This window comes from Mycteria americana, chromosome Z, assembly GCF_035582795.1.
Source record: "Mycteria americana isolate JAX WOST 10 ecotype Jacksonville Zoo and Gardens chromosome Z, USCA_MyAme_1.0, whole genome shotgun sequence".
In the NCBI taxonomy this organism is placed as follows: Eukaryota; Metazoa; Chordata; class Aves; order Ciconiiformes; family Ciconiidae; genus Mycteria; species Mycteria americana.
The window spans coordinates 1141293-1166532 of NC_134396.1; the positions used below are offsets into that span (position 1 = coordinate 1141293).

General features: G+C 38.8%; 1 protein-coding gene across 47 annotated transcripts in view; it reads left to right on the forward strand.

The window, feature by feature from the left end:
* Nucleotides 1-25240, forward strand: part of CELF4 (CUGBP Elav-like family member 4) — a 691717-nt gene that overhangs the window by 73345 nt on the left and 593132 nt on the right. For all 47 annotated transcript variants that reach the window (XM_075526242.1, XM_075526266.1, XM_075526241.1 and 44 more), the window contains exon 2: nucleotides 18158-18240. In XM_075526242.1, the coding sequence (XP_075382357.1) occupies nucleotides 18158-18240 (83 nt within the window). The remainder of the gene's footprint in view (nucleotides 1-18157; nucleotides 18241-25240) is intronic.

The following is a 25240-nucleotide window of genomic DNA, read 5'->3' on the forward strand; positions in this document are numbered from 1 at the left end:
GAAGGAAGGAGCTGTTTGCCCTTCATGAAGGGGTTTAAATGTTGAAGAACCATTTAGGTATTTGGAAGTATCATCAGCCCTGTTCCACAGGTCAAAATCAGAGAGGCTTGGTTGATCTGCTAAATGAGGATAGGTCAAGCATCCTGAAAGTGAGCTGGAGGACAGGTTTTACAAAGGAATCCATTCCTCTCTCTTACCGTGTAAAACCAAAGGTGGGAGGACATTAGTGTCTGCCACTAGATCATTCTGGCTACTTTATGTCCTTCTTACTGTCTGTGCTTCTCTCCAACACATCTGTATTTCTTTTGGTCTCAAACAGCTTTGGAAAAGTTAAGTTTTCGAAGCTACTTTTAAGGATTTTTACCTCTTTTAAATATCCTCTCTCTAGTCTGCTGTGTTTCAGAAGTGTCGCACCAAATCCTGAAGCGAAGAGTGAGAACACCAAGCTCTGCATAATGCAGGTGCCCAGGAGAGCAGTAGGCAGGCTGGTTGCTATAACAGCTTGTAGCTGTAGAACATCTTCCATTCCAGAAAAGATCCCAAGTCTCTTTATGGACTAAGTTGAGAGAAGGTAAAATGCAGTATGGACAAATTGGGAAAAGCTGAAAGAGGCAAAATACAGGTTTCAACTTGGTATCTAGGATAAACAGCCCTGACCTACTATGTACTTTTTATGCATAGATGGGAAAGGTAGTCAGAGTTTTTCTGCTTTTTTTAAACATTCTTCCCACATCTGTGAAATGGGGATACCAATTTCTCCCTTTTTTGTAGCACTGGTTCAGAAGAGGAATCAAAATTGCAAAAGACACTTGCAACATGGCTAGAAAACCCTATTGTTTAGGAAGTTTAATGCACTGTACTCATCAGCTATTGCATTTCTGTATCGAGGACAGTTATGTTAGGTGAAGGCTGAGATGAGAACTGACACCCTGGGCCATGTCTGTGCAGCCTGTTTTCCTTCTGGTAATGATAGAAATAGGGAGGTCTGTCCCTATGGTTTTAATAGCCAGGATTACAGTAGAAAACATTCAGGAAACATTTAAGTGTTGGAGTGATCAAGGAAAAACCCCTTGTGAATTGTTTGGTGAATCTAAGACACCCTCAAGATCTCTCAAGAGTCCAGAGGTACTTGCTCTATACTCTTAGGAAAAAGGAAAATAATTCCCCTTGCAGTGTAAGGCTGTTTTGCATATCAAGACTGATCTTTCCTGGGAACTTTATTGTTTATCTTAAGGAAGAAATAATGGCTAATATCAAGTCTACTGTTGGGGTGATCCTGGGATAGCTTTAACTTTGCAGAAGTACAGCATAAGGTTTTTTATTGAAAAAGGAGGAATGGTTATATTCTAAATCTCCTCCACCTGCCACCTTAATGCTCAATAGGATTCAGACTGAGGCAATGTATATTGCATTATGAATCCAAAATATAGATTTTTTTTAATTATTATTTCTGTTGGTTTCTAGGAATGGATTGGACAAAAAATGTTAAATGGTTTACATATGCCATGCATTTGGGTAGCTGGTTGGATGAGCTGACCTCCCAAGCTCCATTTCATAGTAATTGGTGTGAATTGACAGTTCTGTGATTCACCTACTACTGCTATGCAGCCAAGAGTGCTGCTCTCAATTTGCAGAGTTGAACAGAAAATATGGTTTGCATGACTAATATGCTTATCTAGATATGCTATCTCTTGCAACAAAAATTACAAATATATGAACTGATTTTTATTAAATATCAAAATGGTTTTCTGCTTATATGATTATTTCTCAAAATAATGCAGTACTTTGCCCAAGTTTCCAATAGAAATAATCTTTCCCTTCTTCACCCACCTTAATTTCAATTAGAAATTTCTAAGTTTCCCATTTCTCATCTTCTATAAAGCTTTCTAGAGGCTTCCCCCCACCTTTTTTTTCCTTGCATTTTCAGCCTAGTATGAAATGTTCCCTTTCAATATAAATTGAAACCTATGCTTTTTGGAAAACCAGTCCTGTTTTAGAATAGGGTAGTCTCTGTGATGCCTGGTAAACCACTGCACTGCAGATGAGAATTTAGGCTGACAGGATGTGGCCTGGAACACAGGACTGGGGGGAAATCCTAGACCATCAGGATCTGTTCCCTACTATTGCAGACAACCACTTCGCATAATCCCTTTGATAAGTTTATCAAGCCTCATCTTTAAACTAATTAGGTCGTTTGCTCTCACTCTCCTTGTTGGAAAGCAGTTCCAGAGCATCATTCCTCTGATGCTTAGAAACCTTTTTCTAATTCCCAAATCAAATTTATTCATGGTCAATGTATACTTATTTGTCCTTGTGCAACGTTGTCCTTTATTTTAAATGCTTCTTCTTTACTCCTTGATATTTACTGTAGGGATGTAGCTAGCAATCCTGTCTATGTTAAGCTTCTTTCCATTTTGCTAGACAGACAGAGCAAGCTCTTAGTTCTTGTATAAAACACAAATTTAGTAATATCTCTCTTGCTTGAGGTTTTGTATTCCACCTCTTGGAACACAGGTGTGGGGAATGCTACCCCTTGTTCATGCTGAGGCCTCACAACAGCCTTGTTAATGGCAATGGTACTCTTCTCCCTGACCTTGAATATTCATTCCTCTTGGCATGGGGTTTTTTTAACTGCTACTAGCAGAATTAGAGTAACGCACTGAGATGAAGCCACTGTCTTTTCCTTTTTGCACCTGAAGGAAGGAATGTTGTGAGATCTTAAATGACTGGTTTGGAATCGTGACACCCCTGGACGCACATTTCAACATGTCATAACATGTCCTGTCATGTAACGTTCACTGGATGACCACTGACTTGCTACCTTTCCAGGCAGTTTCTGACCTTGCAAAGACCTACATGGATCCTGAATGCTGACCAAAACCAGAAGAAAGAATAGCTGCAAGTTGCTCTGGCTTGCCCTCTCATTCACAAAGTAACATACATTGCAAAACCATGTGTGAAAGGAATGACCAATGGCATGTAGTCCTTCCTGGTGTGGGATGTGAGCCGCGAATAAAGCCTTTACAAGTGGAGTTGGTCTGGGGACACAGAGTTTCATGAGTTCTGTGGGACCATAGCCAAAGGGGCGGTGGTATGGCTTCAGGGCATTTGCTCAAGAACTGTGAAAGTCTTAGACATGGTAATACAGAGCAGATAAGAGACTTTGTGGATACCTGGCTGTATTCCGTGGAGGGCAAAGACAAGAGGTAGAATAAGACAGTCATTATCTACAAAGATCAGCCCCCAGTCCAGTGCGTCAGTGGGTTATCACTGAAGAATGCTTTTCAGTTGGACAAACCTGACCATGAATCGTCAAATGTCATGTTATCACACTACCATGTTACATCATAACATATGGATATCAAAGCAATATATTGATATTGCATGAGCTATAGAGGCCAAATATTGTCCATTTAACTGTTAAATTTGATAAGATGCTTAAAACTGAAGCAAGCACCTGTAAAACATATCCTCATCATTTTTGTGTATGAAATTCTTACAGGATGCATCCTTGGTAATGCATCTCTGAAATCTCTTTGAAGAGAAAGGAGAGGAAAAAAAAAAAGTACTGCATGAATGGAGTCTGAGTGGTGTGAAGAAGGGTTGTAAGCATATCTGGGGTTGGGAGGAACAGATGGGCCTTTCAGAGGCATGCAGTATTGGGGTTGTTTAGTAATAGCTGGGACAAGAGATTTCTGCTTTTCCCTCTTTTGCCCCTTCCCAAGGTAAGGAATGCTGCCTTCTTAGCTATAGCATAACATTCTACATATACTGATAAACCTAATCTGTTGCAATTAAATCATATGGTGATCATATCATGTTTCAATTCAGGTGGTGAATTACTTCGGTTATACTGGAGAAAGTGGCTGCATGCATTTATTTTGGTGAAGATGCTGATCTGCTAGGATCTGTAAAAGTACAGAACAAAGACAATCCAGTGACAGAAGCTTGAGCACAGAGAATGGAAAAATAGTTTGTAATCATATAATTGACAACTCCTAGAAAGCATACATATATTAATGTAGTTTTGCTATAGGGGCAATTTAAATTCTAATGTTTCCTGACTTCTGATTTGCATTTAAAAAAAAAAGACTCAGAAAATCTTGTATTTTCACTCTTAAAAATGTAAAGACCATACAGAGATTTTATAGCCTTTGCGGGGGTGGGGGGTATATATAATCTCTTCTCTTGGGTTTGGGGGAATACTATTTAGTATTCCTGTGGGTATTTTCTTATTATTATGCAGAAGGTATCATCGTGAGAAATTTGGTTTATCAGCAGAGGTAGAACTAGAGAAGAAATCCTGTGATAAATTAGTTCCATATTGAACAATGTTGATTTACCAGAACCAAAATATTTAACAAATGCTTCAACTCAAAGCTTCTGCCAGCTGATCTACTTGGGTCTTGAAAGGTTCCCTGGCTGTCTGTAAATGGGTTGGTAAGATGCTAGGAACCCTGTGGATCACACTTCTAAAGCTGTAACCTCTTAATTCACCATTTGGACTGCTCAGTGAGATCAGATTATAGGTAGTCCTGGAAGCAGGCTCTTATGGTGCATGTTTTTAAGACTGCAGCTTGCTAGGCAGGAGTCTACTACTTTTCCTAGAAAACTTATTCACAATAAATCATTAAAAAACCCACAAACCAAACAAACAAACCCCCTTAAATCTGTTTACAGGAAAAACAACTGAAATGTGAAAATGTAATAAATGGCTGTGAAAAATCAGAGATTCAGTTTCATCAAATGATTACTGTATGCACAGAGATTGCATTTGGCCCAGAAGTCCCTGAGCCACAAGGCTGGAGACTGAGAAGAATACCCAGAGGAGGCACTATGCGCATCTGCTCCTTAAACTCTTCTCGGGACATCTACTTCTGCTCACTGTTGGAGACAGGATATTGTAGAAAATGGACTTTGTCTGACCTATTACCATCATCCTTGTATAATGTTCTAATCCTCTGCTTTTGAAGACAACACTGTTTGTTGTTTGTGGTTTTTTAAACTCATTCAACTCTACTCTCCTACTGCCTGACATCAGCAGGGATTCTCCAGTGAGTTTCAGCCTCCCAGAGATGCTCAGCAGCTGGCTCACTATATTTTAGCTTTCCTGATGGAAAAAATAATAAAGTGAAACCACATCATTAATATGTGTTTCCAGGCATCCACTAGCCAGTGATTCATAGACTCATAACAAGGAAAGTTTTGGTAGGCCACTGTATTCAGGAGGTATCCTAGAAAGTTTCTTTCATCCATCTTTGAATGTCTTGGGCAAAATGGCTTCCACTAGTCTCTCCTGAGGAAACTGCTCTACAGTCTGAATACTTTCCCGTTGGAAACTGTTTGCTGGTAGTGTGTAGGTACAGACATGCCTTTGTGTTCATTCTTGGTTTAGAGCTTCTCTCATCTATATTAAATCAGTGGGGAAAAAAATATCAAGCAAGATGTCATATTAAACCTTTGAAAAAAAACCTGGTAGAACTATAATTGTTATTTTATAATGGACTCTCAATTTTTTCCCTGAAATTGATCTTTATAAAATAAAAAAAGTACACCACTCAGAAAAACTTGGTAGGTGGCTAGCTGCTCAGCTCTGTCCAGCCCCTTAAAAATCGTAGGCAATTGCCCAGCTGACCATGGACAGATTGCTTTTTAATACAACTTTCCATCCCAGTCAGTTGACATTCTGATTTGTTTTCACCAAGAAAGGTTATTGAAACTGATTTCTTAAAAGAATGGGCTTTCTCTTCGATTAGACAACGTGTTAAACTGTTGTATAGAATTATAAAAGTTAGAAATCAGGAGAAGGGGGGAAATGAAGGCCCTCTGAATGCATTTGCTCTTGGATCAATATTAACTTTTGTTTATGGTTTCAAGTGACTTGAGCACTAAAAGTTCCATGAAGGACTGATTTGCTCTAATGGCTGGGAGGGACAGTTAGTAATGTTTACTTCTACCTTCTGTAAGGTCATAAACTTCCATCTTAAAACTTGCAAATGTCCTAAATTGCACAAGAATCTATGGTTGTGATTCTGTTCTAGGGTTGCAAGCTTTTCTCTCTCCTAGTGCCTCACAGTGGAATAGGGAGACAAAAAGCTTACAGAACTGTCATATGGAACAGTGACATGAAAGATATCGGAAAATTGCTGAGTTAAAAGGTTGCGCTGAGAGGCACCCTCCCCATGTTGATTTAACTCTTCTTTCTGCCTTTTCCCTCCCTAATTTTTCTACAATCCCGCCTCCAACACACATATATATAGACACCCCTCAACCCTGTTTTAAGGGATTATTCCACTATTGTCCCTGCACTTGTAGAATCTGGAAAACCTTAGGTTATGTGGTCATGCACTACACTCATGCATGTAAACTCAAATAAAAGTGAAATTAAATATATTCTTGACTAACAGATAAGTTAGATGCAAAAGTCACATTGAGGGCTGTGTGGGGGGAGCAAACACAGATATTCCCAACAGTTAGGAAGCATTCCCAATGCTCAGCTTAAATGTTCTGTTGTTGAATTTTGTGTTGTTACTCCTGGTTATTATTCTCTGGTATCACCCTGAACAACCTTTCTCCATACTTTGTGTTTAGATCTTCAAGGCTTGTAGCTGGTTATCATCTATCCCCGTGAGTCATCATTTACCCAAGTTATACATATTTAGTTCTCTTAATCTTCCCTCATAAGTCAGTCCTCCCAGCCCATTAAGAATTTCTATTACTTACCTCTGAATTCCATCTCTTCTTTTCCTTTCTTTCCTTCCATGTGTTTCTGAACACTTCCAGGTGATCATAGCTGACAGGATCAATTTAGATGTGGATTTTCTATTGACACCAAAGGAAGAAGGTGTCTTTGATCTGGAAGTGACATACCCACTATTTCATGTGATATTGTCCACCATCATCTGAAAGTGTCTTTTGACATCACTGCCTTTCAGCTTCATATGTCCTGTTGAACATTCAGACATTTGCCTCTGTGCCTATTCTCTACCTGTAATTTCAGAGCTGAATCATGCAAGGTGCTAGGCATGGCTAATCCTCCCCAGCAGGGATTCAGATGACTGGGCACATTATTAAGGGGCTCAGCACCCTCTAGGATCTGTTGGATTTATTCACCATTCCTCTTCATGTGTGAAATCTTCTTTGCTGTGCTGTTTAAATTTAAGATCAGATCTTCTACTTTGCTAGATGGCTCTTCCATCTTCATGCAACTGACATTTATCATGTACATTCCTCCTGCCAGTCCTCAGTGCTTTGGGGCCAACACTGTTCATCCAATCTAATAAGAATTCAATTCTCAAAGCAAAAATTTCTGCTAGAAACTGTATCAAATGTTTAACTGAAACAATCTACTACATACTCATTGTTCACTAATTTTTAAGTTGGTAAAAAAAAAAAAAAAGTGATCAAAATATCTCTCCGGTAGTGATTACTACACACTTTATCTTGTGTTCTTTATTCATCAGGAAATTGTACTTCCTTCACTTCACACTGACAAGAGCCCTTTTAAACCCAGTGCACTGAAGCTTTGTAAATTACACAGATCTTGTTGTAATTAATTTCACTGTTTCTTTTTCACTTCAAAGATTACATCCTTATACCTTTTGTAAAAATTGGAAGTTTTAAACTTAAATTCACACACTGTTTGTTTTTGACTTCTTACCCAGAAACTCGGTCCCACAACAGTGAATGGGAAAGTGCATCTGGATGCAAGGGACAATAGTGTTTCCAGTTTACTTTTTTGAGAGAAAATACTTGGGACATAATGTATTTGTGAGCCTATGCATGAATTTGTCCATGTTTAAGAAAAGCAGACTGATAGGTGTTCATAGCTCTGTGTAGAGTCTTGGGAGGGTTTGGTTCAAGGCTGACCTTTACTACAAACTATTTGTGTGGCTTTGGACAGGTGGTTAAATCTTCTTCCAGCCTTTGCATGCCTTGTCTTGTTCCTAAATAATTTATACTTGAGCCAGGCTCTTAAAACAAGCTTGTACAATGCAACGATGGCTCAGCTTAGAGCTTTTTGCCAGAGAAGCAGTGGAGACCCTTGTTCTTGGGACCTACCTCTCTTCCTTTGTGCTATAACAGATGGGACATTTGAGAAGCCTTTGCTATATTTCTCCTGCCATACTCCCAGAGCACCGCATTTCACCTTGCTTTCTCTCTCATGCATGTGCATAGAGTATATGTCTTGTGGTTCTCAGCCCTAAGTAGGTAGAGTCTCTGTTGATTAAGAAGATTACTTCATCTCTGGCTGCTTGCCGAACAACTTGATCCTACTTCATGCTATTCCACTGCCTATAGTTAATGGACAAGTCAAATTGAAAAAGAAGGGTAAGGAGAAAGAAATAGGAGATAAGAGACAATACTTGTTTGCTCCTAACATCACTCAGAGGATAGAAGAAACTATTCAAAGTCAAAACATATGGAAAACAGCATCTGGTTATGGGAGCCTGGATGTTAATTGCTCTGACAGCTGAAATTTGTCTCCAGAAATCTTATGAAGCCAGCCGGTATTGTAGAGTTTTCTCTGGCTCGTATAGTGACTCTTACAAGTTTCTGGAGAATTCCAGTCTCAGGATGATCATCTTGCAGGAGCAGCTGCTGCTTAAAGATTTTCATTTCTATATCAGCTGGAATTAGGAAACACATTCTATGTGGGTTTGGATTTGATTTGTAATATAAAAGTCCTAAGGTAGCTTCAGATACACTTACCTGAATTTAAACTTAACAGACCTTGTGGAACTTAGGAAGGAGATTCTAATGTTGTCCCGTTTACAGTTCTTGCATACAAGGTGAGGAGAAAAACTTGATCGTAAGTAACAGAGAGGTACTGAGGTTGATTTTGAGAGGTGTCTTACAGGTTCCACTCTGAATCTGAACTTCCTGAATTGGAAAAACAATAGCTGGCAAACTTGGTAGGAACACTAACTCTAGAGAGATAATTACAATAGTCTGCTTCTGAATGGGCTAGAAGTTGTCTAATAATAGCTCTTTCCTGCAGTTGTTTCAGTGCCTTTTGCTTTCAACCTTGAGCTGGAAATGTCAGAAGTCTATATTGACACATGTGCCCTGTCTCAGAGAAGAAAGAATATGAGGCTGTTCAGAGTGCATACAAGTTTGTATTTAGAACAAGCTACTTGCATGTTCTTGAGACAAAAGCATAAATAACAAATCATTTGATGGTGCTATCAAAAAGATGTTCACTGCGTGGCCATGGCATTTTTTTAAGGGTGAAAATACCAACTTTTCTTATGTTTTTAAGTACAAACACATTTCCTGCACACAGAGTTGATGTTATTTTCCAATAAATGTCTGTTCCTCACCCTGGTGAAAGATAATGAGCAGTAAAAAAAAAGAAACAAAAAACCCAAACAACTCTATGTGGATGCAGGAAGGCAAGGCTTGAAAAAAGTTGTATGTGGCAGAACAGTCTAATTTGTTTAGAGATATTTTTGCTTTAGGTTTATTTTGCTAAGACTCAAGGCATTCAAAGTGAATGTTGTTTAACAGTAGCATAACCTCTGGAGACTAGTTGACAATTCTTGAAGAAGTCTCCCCAGAAGAAGTGGATCCAAAAATCAAAATAAAATGAAGAAGAGAGGGAAAAGTTTCTGAAACAGCTAAGTATTTTAGAAAATCCACTGAGTTATTCATATGCTGCTAACAATAGAAAGATCTCAAAGGCAGGACCCAGGACAGCAGGTACAGAGTCTAATTAATGCACATACTCTAAGCAGGTTTAACCTGTAACTGTCTGAACACAAGTGGTAGTGTTTCAACAGCAGGATTGTTTCTAGTTATATTCCTGACTGTCACCAGTGAATCACAAGGCAAAAAAACCCACCTTCTATGCTTCATTTGTTTATCAGCACACTGATCTTGAAGATTTCATGATAATTTTTTTATCATTATTAATTTTTTTCGGAGGCTGCAATATAAAATGGATAACACAAATGTGTTGGATCTTTCTTTGAAGTAATATGTAGGTTGAAGTGAGCAAAGCTTAGAGGTGATCAGGATTTTAACTTAAACTTGATGTTTCCTTACTGAGTAGAAGTTGGAACCTACTTATTCTCATCCTTATTTGAGTGATCCCTAGAGTTTGGCCGTGATTTTCTCATCAGTGACTGAGTTCTGAAATACTCAGAACACTGTTACTTGGTCCAGAAAACCACTTGATCATGAGTTTCACTTTAAAGTCAGCCTTTTTATACTTTAAAATCAAAAGCATGACCTAATTGTTTGATGGATAAAGCCTGAGGGCATGCATCTTTCCTTACAACATAGAGTCCACAGTTATTAGGCAACAAATGAGAAGCTGAAGTGAGGCTGGCCTGTTTAAAAATAAGTTTTCTACTGTAATTCAAAGAATCAAATATTTGCAGGCCCTATCAGGCATACCAGCAATCTCTTTGGTAGACAACTACCTTAACCAGTAATCTACATTCTTATTTCTCTAATGGGGAGTCTATTCATTGACGGTTTACTGTGCATATGGAAATCAGACACCTGTTCTGGGAAGTAAAATGTTCTGGATGGCTAGACTTGCAGAAACTTGAGCAGTGAATCTTGGGTTGACTTGGGCTTAGGTGATCAAAAGTATCTCAGAAGTTTCAGATGAAATTTAAAGCTAGAATGTTGGCAGTTATGGGAAAACAGGACCTGGTATATGCTATGTCAAATCAGTGGTTCATTCTGTACCTTATCTTGAATGTACCAGTCAGCAAAAGATGGTTCCAAGCAACTTGCAGGGAACTTTCAAGACCCCAGGAGAAACTTATCCTTGTGTGAATCAGAGCCAGAAACTGTTCCTTCATCCTGGAGAAAAAAGTTTGAGGGATCGAAAGTTTTCCAGTTCTGCAGTGGGATGGAGGCAAGGTAGCTGTGGAGTTACTTAAGAAGAAATAGAGATGGACCCTCAAGGGTCTGCGAGTGACAATGAACTCTGCTCTGATGTGTAGAAGCCCTGGGCTCAAGACCCTCCTTGCCTGATTCAGATTAGAGTCTGGTCTACTGATTGTCCTGGAATAAGTTTCTCTTGCTGTAGTCTTTGATAAGAAATTGTATCATGGGGCTGAGAAACACTTCTTGATGAAATATTTCATTGACATTTCCTATGAGAAATTTTGGCTTTTTAAAACTGGTGTTTTCATTAAAAATCTACTTGTTATCTAAAATGAAGATGAAATTATTGTCTCTGTTTTGTTGAAATGCTTACATACACCAACAGTTACTCAAGTCTCTCTGCTGTCTGCCTGGACACTTCTAAATTTAATTAAGCACTGCTTAGTCTGAGGAAGAACTCTGATTTGGATTGTGCATATCCATGTCTCATTTTGAAATATCATAAATGAATTTTAAGTGAGCTAATATTCTGTAAATATGGTTAACTTCTGCATTTCCAGATTTGGACTCTTATTTTGTTTTTTAATATTGGTTCATGGGTGTATATGAGTATGCCTTATGTATGCTTTTACATACAAGTTATCTATAGTAAGAAAATGACAGCATCTTAATCATTAATGGAAAATAACATAAGAGGAAAAAGAAAATTAGCGTTCCACACAGCAGGGCATTTCGGATGTTAATCTGCCTTGCAATATAATTGACAGGGAAGCTGATATCTGGGAAGATTTTTATTCCTATCTTTTTCTCTAAACAGTTAGTGTTCAGTAGTTGTGCAGCAGGGGAGATGGGAGAAAAAGAAAGTTCTAGCCAAGTGAATGTTCTTTACCAGCAAAAATGTTAACTTTCGTCAGAAGGTACTTAATCACTGAGAGAGAAACAGATGAAGAAATTGGATAAAACATTTCCAGTTCCACAAGTCTTTATTGATTGTGTCCCCTTCAAGAAAATTCAGCTCAAACTCTGAAACCCTTAAGCGATTAAACCTTGGGCAGTCCACTGTAGACAGAGCAAATGAGAATTGTTTCAAAACCAGACGTAGAGAAAGGATAGTTAAAGCAAAAGAAAGATTTCTTTTTCGCTTTGAAATCCTAGCTGGGAGACATAATCTGAGATGTTGATTTTAAGGCAAGAGTTTTCTTAAGTGTTACAATCTTTCTCTGTGTAACAGATCCCTGAATCTTGAAGCAAGGAACTGTTTTATTTTCAGAGGAAGAGCTCTCCTAACACAAACCTAGAGCTTGAAAGATGGGGAGCAGACCCCTGGTCCACCACAAATAACTTCTACACCTTGGTCTAAATGTTTTAAAGGTAATTGGGGCACAGAGACACTGAAACATCATTAAATGAGATGCTCAGACCTGTGACCAATTGAGAGTTCCAGTTTCCCAGAGATGCAAGTTTTTTTGTCTCAAAGCAGCTCCTTTACAAGACTGTAGCTATTCTTAAGTAGGAGCATGACCTATAGCATGTGGTCTAAGGTATGTACTAGTACTACTGTCCTCCATTTTCTGTATACAACATGAAGGTCTTGGATAGTTGTGCTTGAATTGCAGTTTGCTTTCTTGAACTCCATAGTATGCTGCTGGAGTAAAGCCCTTCCTTCTCTGCCTTGGGGTTTTGGGAAGTTAGGTCCACTAAAGGTGGTAGGGGAAAAGGTTCTACAGTACTAGACACTGTGAACTGATTTCTTTATTCTTTTTAGTGTAACTGTTAACAAAAGGGTATCTTGTTCACCAGTTCATGTGCTATACAGGAGTCTAACAAAACAACGTACGACGGCCAATTTAGGAAACCTCACTGTTAAAGTCAATTAATATTATTGTAACTAAAAGCATGAAGCTAATTGACTCACAGAAGAAAAACCAACAAAAAACCTGACTGCCCTGTGATAATTTTATCGTTTCCTGGGCAATGATTCTGATTTTAGTTACAGTAACAGGTATCAGAAGGGCTGTAGCTTCAGAAGTTATCACCTGTCAGCTGAGCTGTGATAACTGTTTGAGTGCATACTCTACAATCACAAATGTTTGTGAATCAAAAACTGCCTTAGACAACTTGAGCCAGCCTTCTCAAAACCTAGGGTTATCCTAATTGTTCTGGATTATCACCAATTTAGCTGAGACCAGTGTCGGAGCCAAGGATTCTTCCAAGAGAGGCAATAGATTATGGGTCAAATCATGCACCTAATTTTATGTTGCTGTAATTGCATAGTTCTGCTGAGTTACTTGCAAGTTCTCCCCTTGACTGGATTTACACCTCTGAGCTCAGAATCTGCTTTAGCTCTTGGCTTTCATCCAAAAGTCTTAAAGCACCTAACAAACTTTTTAATTTTCCCTCATAATGCCAAAGAGTAAACATAGGCCCAGAAAGATTAAGGGCCCCTTCCCCAAAACCTGTTGAAGTGTATAAGTATTTTTTCATTAGATTTAGACTGGGCCTTTAAAGCTGTGTTCAGACAGACAGTAAATACCTGGAAATGATCATGGTTATAGTCTAGCTCTTAGACAATGCCTCTGGATCTAGATGTACTGAAAAGCTAAAGGCATGCTTTGTGTGAGGTTATGTAGTTCTAATAAAATCATAAGATGTCACCAAAACACATCATGCAAAGAAAGGGTCATAAGTCACTAAGTGCTTGTTCTTTGATCTAAACAAGGGGCAAAGAGGAGAAACCGTGCCAGTATACCTGTGGCTGTCTGCCAGCATAAAACAAGGAAGGGGGAAAAAGCCCTTAATTACAGTTATTACTAGATCTTTGGTATGCATCATCTTCATCTCCCACCATATATAACAAGGATTAATTAAGGTACAGATAATGCATGTACTTGATGTAACTGGGAGGTTAGAGGTGGTAGGTGGAATCTGATGCTGTGAACATTGAGACTTGAAGCTAAAAGCCTGCACCTGAGATGGTTGTCCATGGTTCTTACACCTGGTGTAGAGAATAGGCCTCTCCAGAGGTTTATTCCTCTCCTGTATGGTAGGTCAAATGAATATCTTGTCATTGATAGTAGACCCTAAGATAACTAATTTTAAATAACTAAATTTGAGTTAGGTGATCAGTGCTTTTTAGCTGGTCAGAACTACTTACCTGGTTTAAAGTGGCTGAGAGTCAACTGATTCACTGAAGTGATAAGCACTGAGAGGTCAAGTGAAAAGACTGTTTTCATTTGTCCCAGGATGAACTGAATACTGGTGGGTTGAAATAAGTCTTGGTTTCCAGAATTATTCTGTTCAGCTCAGAATGTGTCCCCTGACTATTTTGCCTCCCAGGCTTGTGCAAAATCTTCAGGAGACTTACTGTGGGGTTGAAGTTGCCATAAGTGTGATCATTATCCATCTGTATTCCAGGCAATTATTATTTACGTTATTGAATTCCCTGGAGGTAAAATTAAAATAGAGCTTTTTTTTTTTTTTCCCCCCATCTCAAGCTCTTGTTTTTGTTTCCCCCTTCTCTTTAACAACCTTGTTTCCCAGGAGACCACTTGATACGTTCTTGTGTTTCCAAGAGACGGCAGTTCAATAGGTTGAGAGTTAATTGCCAGCTGGGAGTTTCCAGATGTTTATGCGTTAGCCCAAAGAGCTGTCCACTGGTAGCAAATGAACAGCTGGAAAGACACAATCCAAACAAAGCATCTTTCAGCTGATTGACATATGTCTGGAAAACTTGGCATGTTTGAGAGAAATGGAATTGAAATTAGGAACAGCTAGAAGCAAGCCCTTCATTATCAATAATTAGTCAATTAGATTTTTTTGTTCAAATTCAGATATAATTCTCAAGCACTGTGCTCGCTCATTATCACACATACAAGTAGATGACAGAAACAATGCATAGCCTTCACTCTATCTTTCCTTAAGAGATGTGTTCAGAAATATTCATTATACTGTTGACCATAGGCCATTCCAAGGGGCTGGGTGGTACACATGATTTAGAATGGAATATGAAGCCTTTCACCCAGAAGTCAGATTCACATCCAGCCCAAACAGCTGATGGCAGGTGAGCTGTTAAGTTGAGCCACTTAAGAGTTTACTATAAAAACTTTTTTTTTCAATTAAATAAGTGGTTCTGTACACAATCAAAAGTTTCACTGGGCAAAATTGATTGTTCTGAAATTGTTTTCCATCTGGGAAATCAAAATGAAAAAATAACTTTTTTCACCAGTTTGACTTTTCTATGTAAAAGCCAATATAGCTGCTTCATATGACATTATTTAAAGACTTAGAGTGTTTTATCCTGTAGTGTTAACCTGAGTGTTCAGTGCTCTGTTCTTTAAGCAACACTCTCCAGGAAAGAAGAGTCCCTTGGAGGGATCATATGGATGCACATTGAAAGTGGTAGCCTAGGAAAAGTAACACCTGAAAGAGGTGCTACAGTTTTAATTCCATTAAGCATCACAATACAAGGGACAGACTGAGCACTTTGATGTTTCAGGGGCAAGGGGGGGAGCAAGAAATCTTATTGCTTTTTGTCCTAATGCACAAGGAGCTGAAATACAGAAATTCTTGCAGGATGGAATAAAAGTTATGTATCTTTTTATCATAAGCCACATATCAATGTTTTTGAAAAATACTACTCTAGCTGGTGGCTGGGTTTGTGTCTTATAGAGCAATCTTGTGATAAGTAAAGGGAAGACAAAAAACCACATGAACTGGCCTTTTCAAGTTCAAGTTTGAGGCCTGTTAGGAACATTAAACTCCAGCTGGCCATTGCTGGGATGGAACTTCTTACTGTCTTTACACAATCAGGATTTACTGAGTAATTTACAAAGGAAAGGAGGTATTATTTTTCCTAGATAAATTACTTTTTGCCCAACAAGAGTGGGACAGAGTGTAATTCATGTGCATGACATATTTTCAAGGAGCAAGGGAAAAAGAAATACCTCCACAAAACACTTTTTGTCCCTGAAAAACATGTTTTTTCTTTGTCTGACTGTATGAGAGACTAGATTTCTTTATTTCCATTTCAAAATCTTTCTGTCCTTAACACCTGGTTTGGGAAATCAGTGATGTTTGGATGCATTCTACTAGGTACTGTTTCTGAGAGTTTAGTACTTCTACCACTTTCACAAATATGTTTAGAGTGGACCTAACAAAAGTTTCTCCCTGATGAGAACTTGCCCCCCCCCCCCCCCCCCCCCACTTTATGTTAATCTTGGAAGGAAACTTTGCTCCTTCAGAGAGGAGTCGTCTTCTGTCTCCTCAGTCTGAATTACAGTCATGATATGGTAGGAGTTGCAGGACATTGTTACCCTGAACTGTCGTCATGGCCATCACAATGAGGAGAAAAATATAGCTATCATTATGGGAGCTTTACACTACATAGTTTATCTCTACAACAATGCACTATGATGTGCCTAATTAGACTGCATCAGCTGCTCCAAGTCTCCTACTAAAGGAACACTTTCTTATTGTGTCTAGTTAACAGAAAGCTCTCAGCCTGTGATTTAGCACTGAAATCAAATTTGAGCATAGTTTCCCATTTGATTATCAAGCTATGGGTGACTTTTAAGGATCCTTTTCAACCCATTACTTCTACTAGCTGTAAACTCTCTGCCAGTTTCTTCCACTCCTAGTTAGTAGATGCAGACTAACTGAAAACTCATCCATTTAGAGGGGAACGAATCCAAATAATTCCAATTAGAGTATACAAACTTTTGCTGTTGTTCAGTCTCGTTCCTTGATTGTCAACTTCCCATAATTATTGAGACATAATAAATGTGATTGGCTTGAATAAACTGAAAGTAACAAGATCTTCAGAAATCAATATACGGTAAGACATAGGGCAAAACCCAGGGTTTTTTTCCATGCCAAATTGGAACATTCATCCGGCTTGTAGCTTCATTGTGGGAGGAGTAGGGTGACTTCCACAGACAATCTTTAAGAAAATACATATATTTTTATAGAAAAAAAACCTCTCTAGTCTCTTGTGCATACTAATCTATTAAAAACATTGTAAACAACTAAAAAGCAAGTGCATGTTTCTTCAGTAATAATGTCTAAAGAATCAACTTAGACAGTGAACCAACAATATAACAGTGAACATTGTATGGACAAAAAGATCGCAGTGGTGATCAGAGCTGAAAAAAGGTTCATAGTCTACTGCTTACTCACCTGTTACACTCTTTTTAATATGCATGGAGAGAAGGTGAGTGGGTCAAGATGAGGTTATGGGACACGTTTGTTTCTTTGGCAGTCTCTCTGTATTTGTGCTGCTCTTGGAAGATGCTTATAGTTTGATGGACGTGCTGCCTGAACCTTGAAAGGTAGGATACCTCCGTTTCAAAGAGCTGGCGAAGTTGCAGACACTCTGTAGTAACTTCAGAGAAAATGTCCTCTGCATAACAAGCACTTTTGCTGCAGGAACTGGCAGGTTTTCAGTATACTGCAGTAAGGAGGAATAATCTGATCACATCAGACACAGCGCAACTGGTGTAAGACACTGCAACATTGACCAGTTTTACCAGTAGGCCAGCATGGAGGTGGGAAGAGAAGGCAGAGCAGGGTTTTTGCTCTGCCCTACCGTGACAGGGATTTAGCCTTCGTAGTCGATAAGACAACTTTTTGAAAGAAGCAAAGACATGATCCATTGGAGCATCTCTGAAGTTCTAATGACCTGTAAAGCAACATGGATGTTTTGGATTGATTGTTTGGGCTTTGCTCTGGTTGTCTTTGTATGCATGGCTGGAAGCCAATGAGCGCTTGCAGCAACAAGTGCAAGGTGGTGGCTTTCTGGTGTGATGCAAACAGGGAGACTACTTGTGGATGCAAGTCAGGCTAAGCAATAAGCATAGCCCTCTGCAGTAGGAAGTCCCAAGTCCTTGTATGCCCTTTACTTGAAGTACTTGGTACAAAAGAAGGGCATGAGACCTTCAGCGTGATATGACATTAACGGGCTTTTCCCAGTGCTGCTGCTGGAGCAGGAATGGGATTTCATGCCCCGCCTTGCCACCATGTAGGTTCCTGGAGATCCCTAATACTGTACAACCCTCCGTATCTGACACTTAAGCATGTATTCAAACAAAAATAAGCACTCATAGCCACACTGTTGATCACTTTTCATCAGGACTCAGAGGAAGTGATGATAGCTTCATTTCTTGACTCTTTACTACTGACATACTAAGGAGAGATTTTAAAGATTGATTTACTGGGAACGGGGTGATGATGGGAAAGTGGTTTGCTCTATGTCTCAATTTTAAGCAGATCCTCTCTGAAGCACTGCTCTTATTGAAGTTTTGCCTTTTGTTTACAGGCTGTGCCTTCCTAACATACTGCGAAAGGGAGTCTGCTCTAAAGGCCCAGAGCGCACTGCATGAACAGAAGACACTGCCAGGGGTGAGTCCAGATTGATAACTTCTTTTTCTTTAAATCTGAAATGGGTTGCATATGGAGTTCCCATCTTGGATTTGGAAGCATAATGTCTCCAGTTGCTCGGATGTTTCACTATTTGCATTGTACTAATAAAATCAAGATACCACCAACCCACCCAAACGGTTTCCATGCACAAAATGAAAAGCTTTTTGTTCTTATCAGGAGTCAGGAAACACTAATTAACTGGTTATGGGCTGGATTCTACCAGCCTTACTCAGCTGAGGAAAGGCTTTAGGATTCTGACCACTGCAATGAAATATTAGAAGTGCTCACCAGGTGCTAACTCTTACTGTTTTTCTTCCCTGAAGCAAGGTGTGGCAGCAAGAAATCAAGAAACAGATCACATTATTGAGTTATCACAGAATGAAAACATATTCCTGATGACAAAGTGGTTTGACTCAGTTACTTTAGTATTCAAGCAGCTGTAGCAGATTGGAAAGGCGGTGAGACAAGGAGAAAAGAGAGAGAGGAGAGACGAACACAAGATAATGAGGAAAATTATTCACATGAGCAAGATCTAAGGTTCAGACAACACAAGCAGAACTAAAAATAGAATCAGCATTACGTGGGGAAGACCTGCCCTGCTGGGATGGGTTTCCAGTTTAGCAGTAACCAGGAGGAGGGAGAGAGAGAGAGACTATTTAGATTCAGCCAGGGTACATGGATTGGAAACAGCCAAGTGCAGTACTCCCGTGGCTAGAATAGGGCTGGTTTCACAACAAGAGAAAAGTCAGTGATCAAGTAATTAAGAGTGGGATCCTGAGGGTTCCAGGTTGCATCTAAACTGAGAGGAAATTGATTCAAAGGTCTGCCTTTATTAGTTGGTGTTGGATGACTGAGTACTGTGTAACCATCACCTACCTTTCCACAAAACCTAAGACACATCAGTTGCTCTATGTTGCTGAAGAAAGTGTTGATTCTGCTCTGCTTGTTTCCATCATCCTGGGTCTATTTACCTATCTCTATGCCACCTTGCCAGTATGGAGATGCCCACGCACTTGCTCATCCACATCTATCTTTGCTTTAAAGGCCATACCTTATGTAAATATATACATACTTCATTCTCTAAGAATACATTTCTGTCAGCTGACAACTCCCTCTGAATTATTTTTTTCTAGTAACTCGTTAGCCTCAGATTGAAAGTAACTTCAGTCTTGTTGGGGTTTAGGTTTTTCTTTTTTTTTTCCTTTTTTTTCTTTCCCTCCCAACAAGTGATGTGTTCTTTTTACTTCTCTCTCCCCTGAATGATAGAACTGGATGTAAAAAAAAAGAAAAAATATTGAATAGGGATGTTTCGGGTAACATTTTACCTGAAATTTTCTGAAAGATGCTTGAAATCAAATATATATTTATCAAAGCTAGAGGTATGCTTGTGATGAATAGGGTGTTGTGTATTTAAAAGATGCTAACTGGAATTCCAATTGTTTTCACTGAAACTGTTTCGTCTCCTCATTAGGAGACAGACCACTCACTTGCATATGGATCTCATATCTTCTCTATGAGATTCAAATCTCATCCTGAAGTTGTATGATGGCAACATCTTCAAGAAGACAGTGGGTCAGTGAGACTGAGGGCTCAGAGTTAGAGAGGGTGGGCAAATGATGATTTAGGATTTCTTTTTTTTTTTTTTTTTAAATTACTTCTTTATATGTCCACAGTTCTGAATCTCAGTCTGCATTTTAGAGATTTCAAATCACAAAACCCTTAAAATTAAAACCGTTGTCTTGGACAGTGGCAAAATTCAACCAGCTTTTGCATTAGCATCAAGACTTCCTTCAAAGGTTATACTGACTGATTCTAGACTACAGGCAAAACATTTCTTCCTTAGTTTATGTCATTTCTGTCACATATAGCCCATACTGACCACGATGACTTCAGAAGGCTTTTTTGTTTTGTTTTACACTTTGAGGTGACACATCAGGTTCTGATTGAATTGTGAGCAATGAATCTTCTGTCTAAAATAGCAACCAGGTTTTTGAGAGTTCTGAGCACTGCCTTCTCCCAGCCCTTTCATTTCCAGTTCTGTTTGTCTCAGGATAAAGGTTTACTTTCCACCAGCAATACTTTCCTCTGCATACAGCTTTCTGCCAAGTTTCTGAACTCATCTTCTGAATGAAGTCACTGTAGTTTATTTAAGGAAACCAGCCTTGTCTCTTGATAAACTATCATGCCTGGATACAATTTTATGGTTCCTATGTGAGTAACAGAGAATTATTTATGACTTACCTGACTGTTCTTGATAACATGCACCAACAATATCAAGCATAGTTCATCACCATAAAATAAAAAGCACTCCTAAGGTCAGGGGTCTAAGTCCTCATTCACATGAGTTCACAAACGACACATATATAACACCTTCTCTTGACCCTCTGCTGTCTGTGACACAAACAGCACTACTGAGGAGGTATCAAAAATAATTAACAAGCCTGGTATAGGAAAAAAGAAAATAGTACTACAGAGAGCCGTTGACTCAAGACACTACTTTCCCATCCCCCAGTAAACTGTGTATTTGCCTGCTCTTGCAATATTGCTGTTTGTGCTCTTTGTAGTATAAAAAACCCAACTGAGTCATTTTTAATAATATGCACATGAATGTTAATGTATGGAAATGGTGAGGCATGAGGAGTTTGTGTCCAGATTCATACGCCTTGCCTCTTAGCTATGTATCACTTTGTTTTTAGTGGAGTGGCTACATGCACATATTTTACAGTAATTACTTTCTGGATGTGCTTTGTAAGATGACAGAAATATGTTTCACATATTTCTGTGTTATATGTGGGACATAAAGTCATCTTGTGGAATAATCAAAAGACTTCCAAGCAGGTATGTGTTGATTAATAAAGTCTTTACAGCACTTTTGTTTTGGGCAGGAAGGAATCATGATAGATATTTTGAAGCAACTAGAATGAATGCATAACATAAAATTATTAGTAGAATCCTCTTCATCTAAATGAATTAGGCTGTTTGGGACAGTTTGAAATTGTCTTGCCTAAAACAGAAGGTTAACATAGCAGGGTGTGTATGTACGTGTAAAGAGCACTTTGCGAGTGTCAGACAATTCAAATCCTAGCGTTTACTTGTGATTGTTTATTTTACATATAATAGAGTAGCTGGATGATGAAGTATATTAGTTCTTTAATAATTTATAGAAATGCTTTGATGTTGCAGTAATTACATTAAAGGTCACATATCAAAGGTAATTTGGTTGAGCAGCTGTGATGGTTTCTCAGCAGCAATCAATATTGCTGTCCGTGGTGCTGATTTCACCGAGGGGACTGCCAGATTAAAGGAGGCTTATTACCAGCCAGACAGACACGGGGGAAATCAAGAGCAGATTGGAGAGATGCACTATTCTCTTTCCCCGCCTATAATTAACACTGTTCACCATAATCTGCGCTAATCCTTCATAGTGGGAAACCACTTTTTTTTTTTTTTTTTCCCCCCCCCCCCCCCCAACATTATAAAAAGCAAATTAGGCAAGGAAGAGTAATTTGGGGGAGCGGGAGAGAGAAAGTAGAGAAAGTAAAAATTGATTCACCCTTGGGATTTCTGATGCCAATATAACTCTCAATGATAAAATGCAATATCAAAAACACAGCCCATGGTCTTGAGGAAAGCACGGGGAGCGGGGGAAAGTGATCCAGACAATGACAGTGCAGGGGATGGGAGAATTATCTGCCTGCAGATTTGGTATAATATTATCTATTTGACCCACAAAGCTCCACAGGAAATGAAATCAGAGAAATAAAATTATGTTTTAAGTGCAGTCATTTTGATTACAAATTATAGTGAAGCCAACTTTTTCTCCCCTTTCTTTTTTCTTTCTGAAGCAAATGGCAGAGGATAATGCTGAGAAATGTAATTACGCTATCAAGATCTACTTTTATTTATAGCACAAATAAACTGAGCTCATGTATGATAAGCACAGCGGCATTTTTTTCCTCTAGTTCTTTGTGGCTCTCTCAGGCAATGGGAGTGAATAGTCCATATACACTTGGTTGGAGGCACTGCCTCTTTGCATAATGTTAAAACCTCCCTGTAAGATTTGCAAAGAAAACTATGAAATTAAGTAGCTAAGAAACTGTTAACCTCAGCAATCTGCAAGGCTTATTCAGGCTGGGAAATAGACTGGGTTTTCTTACTGTATCTATTCCTGTTGAAAGGGAGAGTGGTACTACTGGTATGCTAAATTTCTTAGTCCATAACATAATTAGTTTTCTTCCTAACTGTTCTGATATCCTTTGTCTCTTCTGCCATCTAGAAAAAAATGCATTCTGCTTTATTCATCATATGCAAAAATATGCATCTTTAACATTAGAAGACAGGTGAGCTCATAAAACTCATATTAAACCCAGTTTTAAACAAACAAACAAAAACCTCTCCAATTAAACTAAAGTTGTGCTTAGTTTAAAAAAAATAAAATTTTTTCAATGTTATTGGTCTTATCTGGCTCAAATTCTTATGTATATGTGAGGAAAGATACCAGAGCATGGGGGAGAGGGGAGAGGGTGTCTTGCAAAATCTAGCCCCTCTTGAATCCTTGTAATAAGTCTTAAATGAGATATAAGTTTCATGTGGACTTCGGAAGTCCTGTGCAGACAGCATGCATTTCACTGTTCAAGCAGACCTTGTTGTAATTGTACAATCTTAATGTCTTTTTTTAATGTTTCAAAGCTTTTTCCAAAAGCTTGTTAGAAAACCATTAAACCACATATTGCCCTGCACACTGTGTTATGCCAAAAATGGTATTATATTCCCACTCCTTCCCATTTCAAAAGTTTTCTCTACCAATGTAAATTGCAATTTGGTCAGCAGAGGCAGGCTGGATGGGTTCCATTGATTAAAGTAGCCTGCTGAACACACAGCCTGCTCACCATGCCCTTTAGATTTTGAAAGAAAACACATTTAATTGTTCCCTTGGGAGAAACATGTCTGTTTTCTGAAGTTAAAAATGAAGATGAAAAGGAATAAAAACAGATTTGAGGTAAGATACTTGCAAAAACCAGTCCTGTAGAAATTCTGCAGTGCTTTAAAATCTTTGGGTGTCAATGTCATGGTTAAAAAGATTTTTTTTTTTTTTTTTACCCCTTGTTTCCTCCTTCTGACTGACCAGCCAGTAAAAGGACTTTTGCATCTTGCTTTGGGGAAAGGAGGGGACAAGCGAAGGAGAGGAAACCATATGCATTTTCCATTTGCTAAAAACCCCTGTAGTTTGACAGTGCTGTTCTGTTCACCAGATGAGATGAAACACCTGGGTCCTATCTGCTTGGTAAACATTAAAGTTCCATTTCACTAGTTAAAGATTGGCTTCTGTATCCCTATACAGCAGCCTCTAGAATACAAAGTAAACTCTCTCTCTGCCACCCAGTCCAAAGAGCTTTGCAGGAAAAGGATACAGTGCAAGCATTCTGACAGAACCAGAGTGTTGGATGCATGCTGTTATCTCAGCTGAGGCTGGTGTATTCATCACATTTGTGGTGGCTAACCAAGCTTAGCTTGATATGCAAAATGGGAACAAGGCTTCTCAGTAGTGTTTGAGATTTGCTGGCAATTGAAAAATGGTGTGCAAAAAATAAATTATAAAGGTAGCATTGTCTTGTCTTTCTAATTTGACACCTTTTGGCTCTCAAAGGACGATTTGCAAGTTATTCAACAAAAGCTTTTGCTGGACCTTCATTTGCTTTATGTGTTATTCAATGACAACTTTTCTCTCTGACGTGTCTGCCATAGGAGGATCAATCTAATTTTATGTACAACTGTAAAGATGAATGATAAGTAGAAAGGATTCAGGCAAGTACAAGCTGAATAAATTATAAAGGGCAAATGATGACAGGACTGGGGGTCCCAAGAGACAGTGATATGATAACAGAAACTAAAGACGAATTTATGATGGATGTAGTTAGCATGTACTGAGGCTGTTAATTCTTCAGGGTTGTTTTACAACTTCTTGTGATTGGAGCAATCAAAGTATTTCATTTTAAAGAGATGCTGTATATTTTCACTTGTCTGTTCTGCATATTTGTATGTATGGCCTCATTTATATGCATAGCAGTAAACTCCCATAGGCTAGTCAAGCTTACCTCCCATCAAAAGGCCCCTATTCTCCAAACCATAATGCCACTGTTTATGCATAAATAAATAGATAATGTGTAACAATTTGAGAGCAAACCTGGATCTCAAGAAAAAAAAAAAAAGTTTCCATTTTCATAGAACACAGCAATCAAATCTTTTCAGATCCTGCAAGTAGCTGAGCACCTTCAGCTACCTTCAAAGCCAAGCCTAGGGACTGAGTTAGCTCACAGATCCCTGATGAAAAATTATATATAACAAGTTTCAGGTAGGTCAAATTTTGGGCTTAAGCTACTTTAAGAGCAGCTGATGCAGCATCATAAAGTTAGAAGCAAATCTTTATCTCTGAGCAGTTCTTGATTGCATTTCATTCATACTCTTATTTCTATCTCTTGTTCCTTATTATTAAGGATATTTGCATGAAAATGATCTTTTTTTCCTTCCTCTGAAGGGTTGTCTCTTGTCTGTGAGTAATGCTTACTCTGGCCTACATTTGTGAATGCCATGGGTTTGATTCTGACTTCATTTACACAAGTGTAAATCAGCAGTGATCAGATTGAGGTCAAGGGATTTATATGGCGTAGGAAAGAGCAGACTCAGCTATATTTGTCACTGCTGAAATGATGTCATCGTGAACAGTACCATAGCTCTAAATGAGGAAACATATTTCTACCAAGAATCTTTGCATTCGAATATCTGATCTCACAAAATGCTGAACATCCCTGACACCTGCTGGGCCATTCAGTAGCTCCCACAGGCTTTTTACTAGACAGAGGTCCCAGCTCCAAACTACAGGAATTAAAGATGGTTGGTGTCTTCGTGTTTCAACACTGTTAGGCATTAGATACTAACGAACCCTAAACACTGGGGTTTCCAGTTGCATCACCCTACTGAT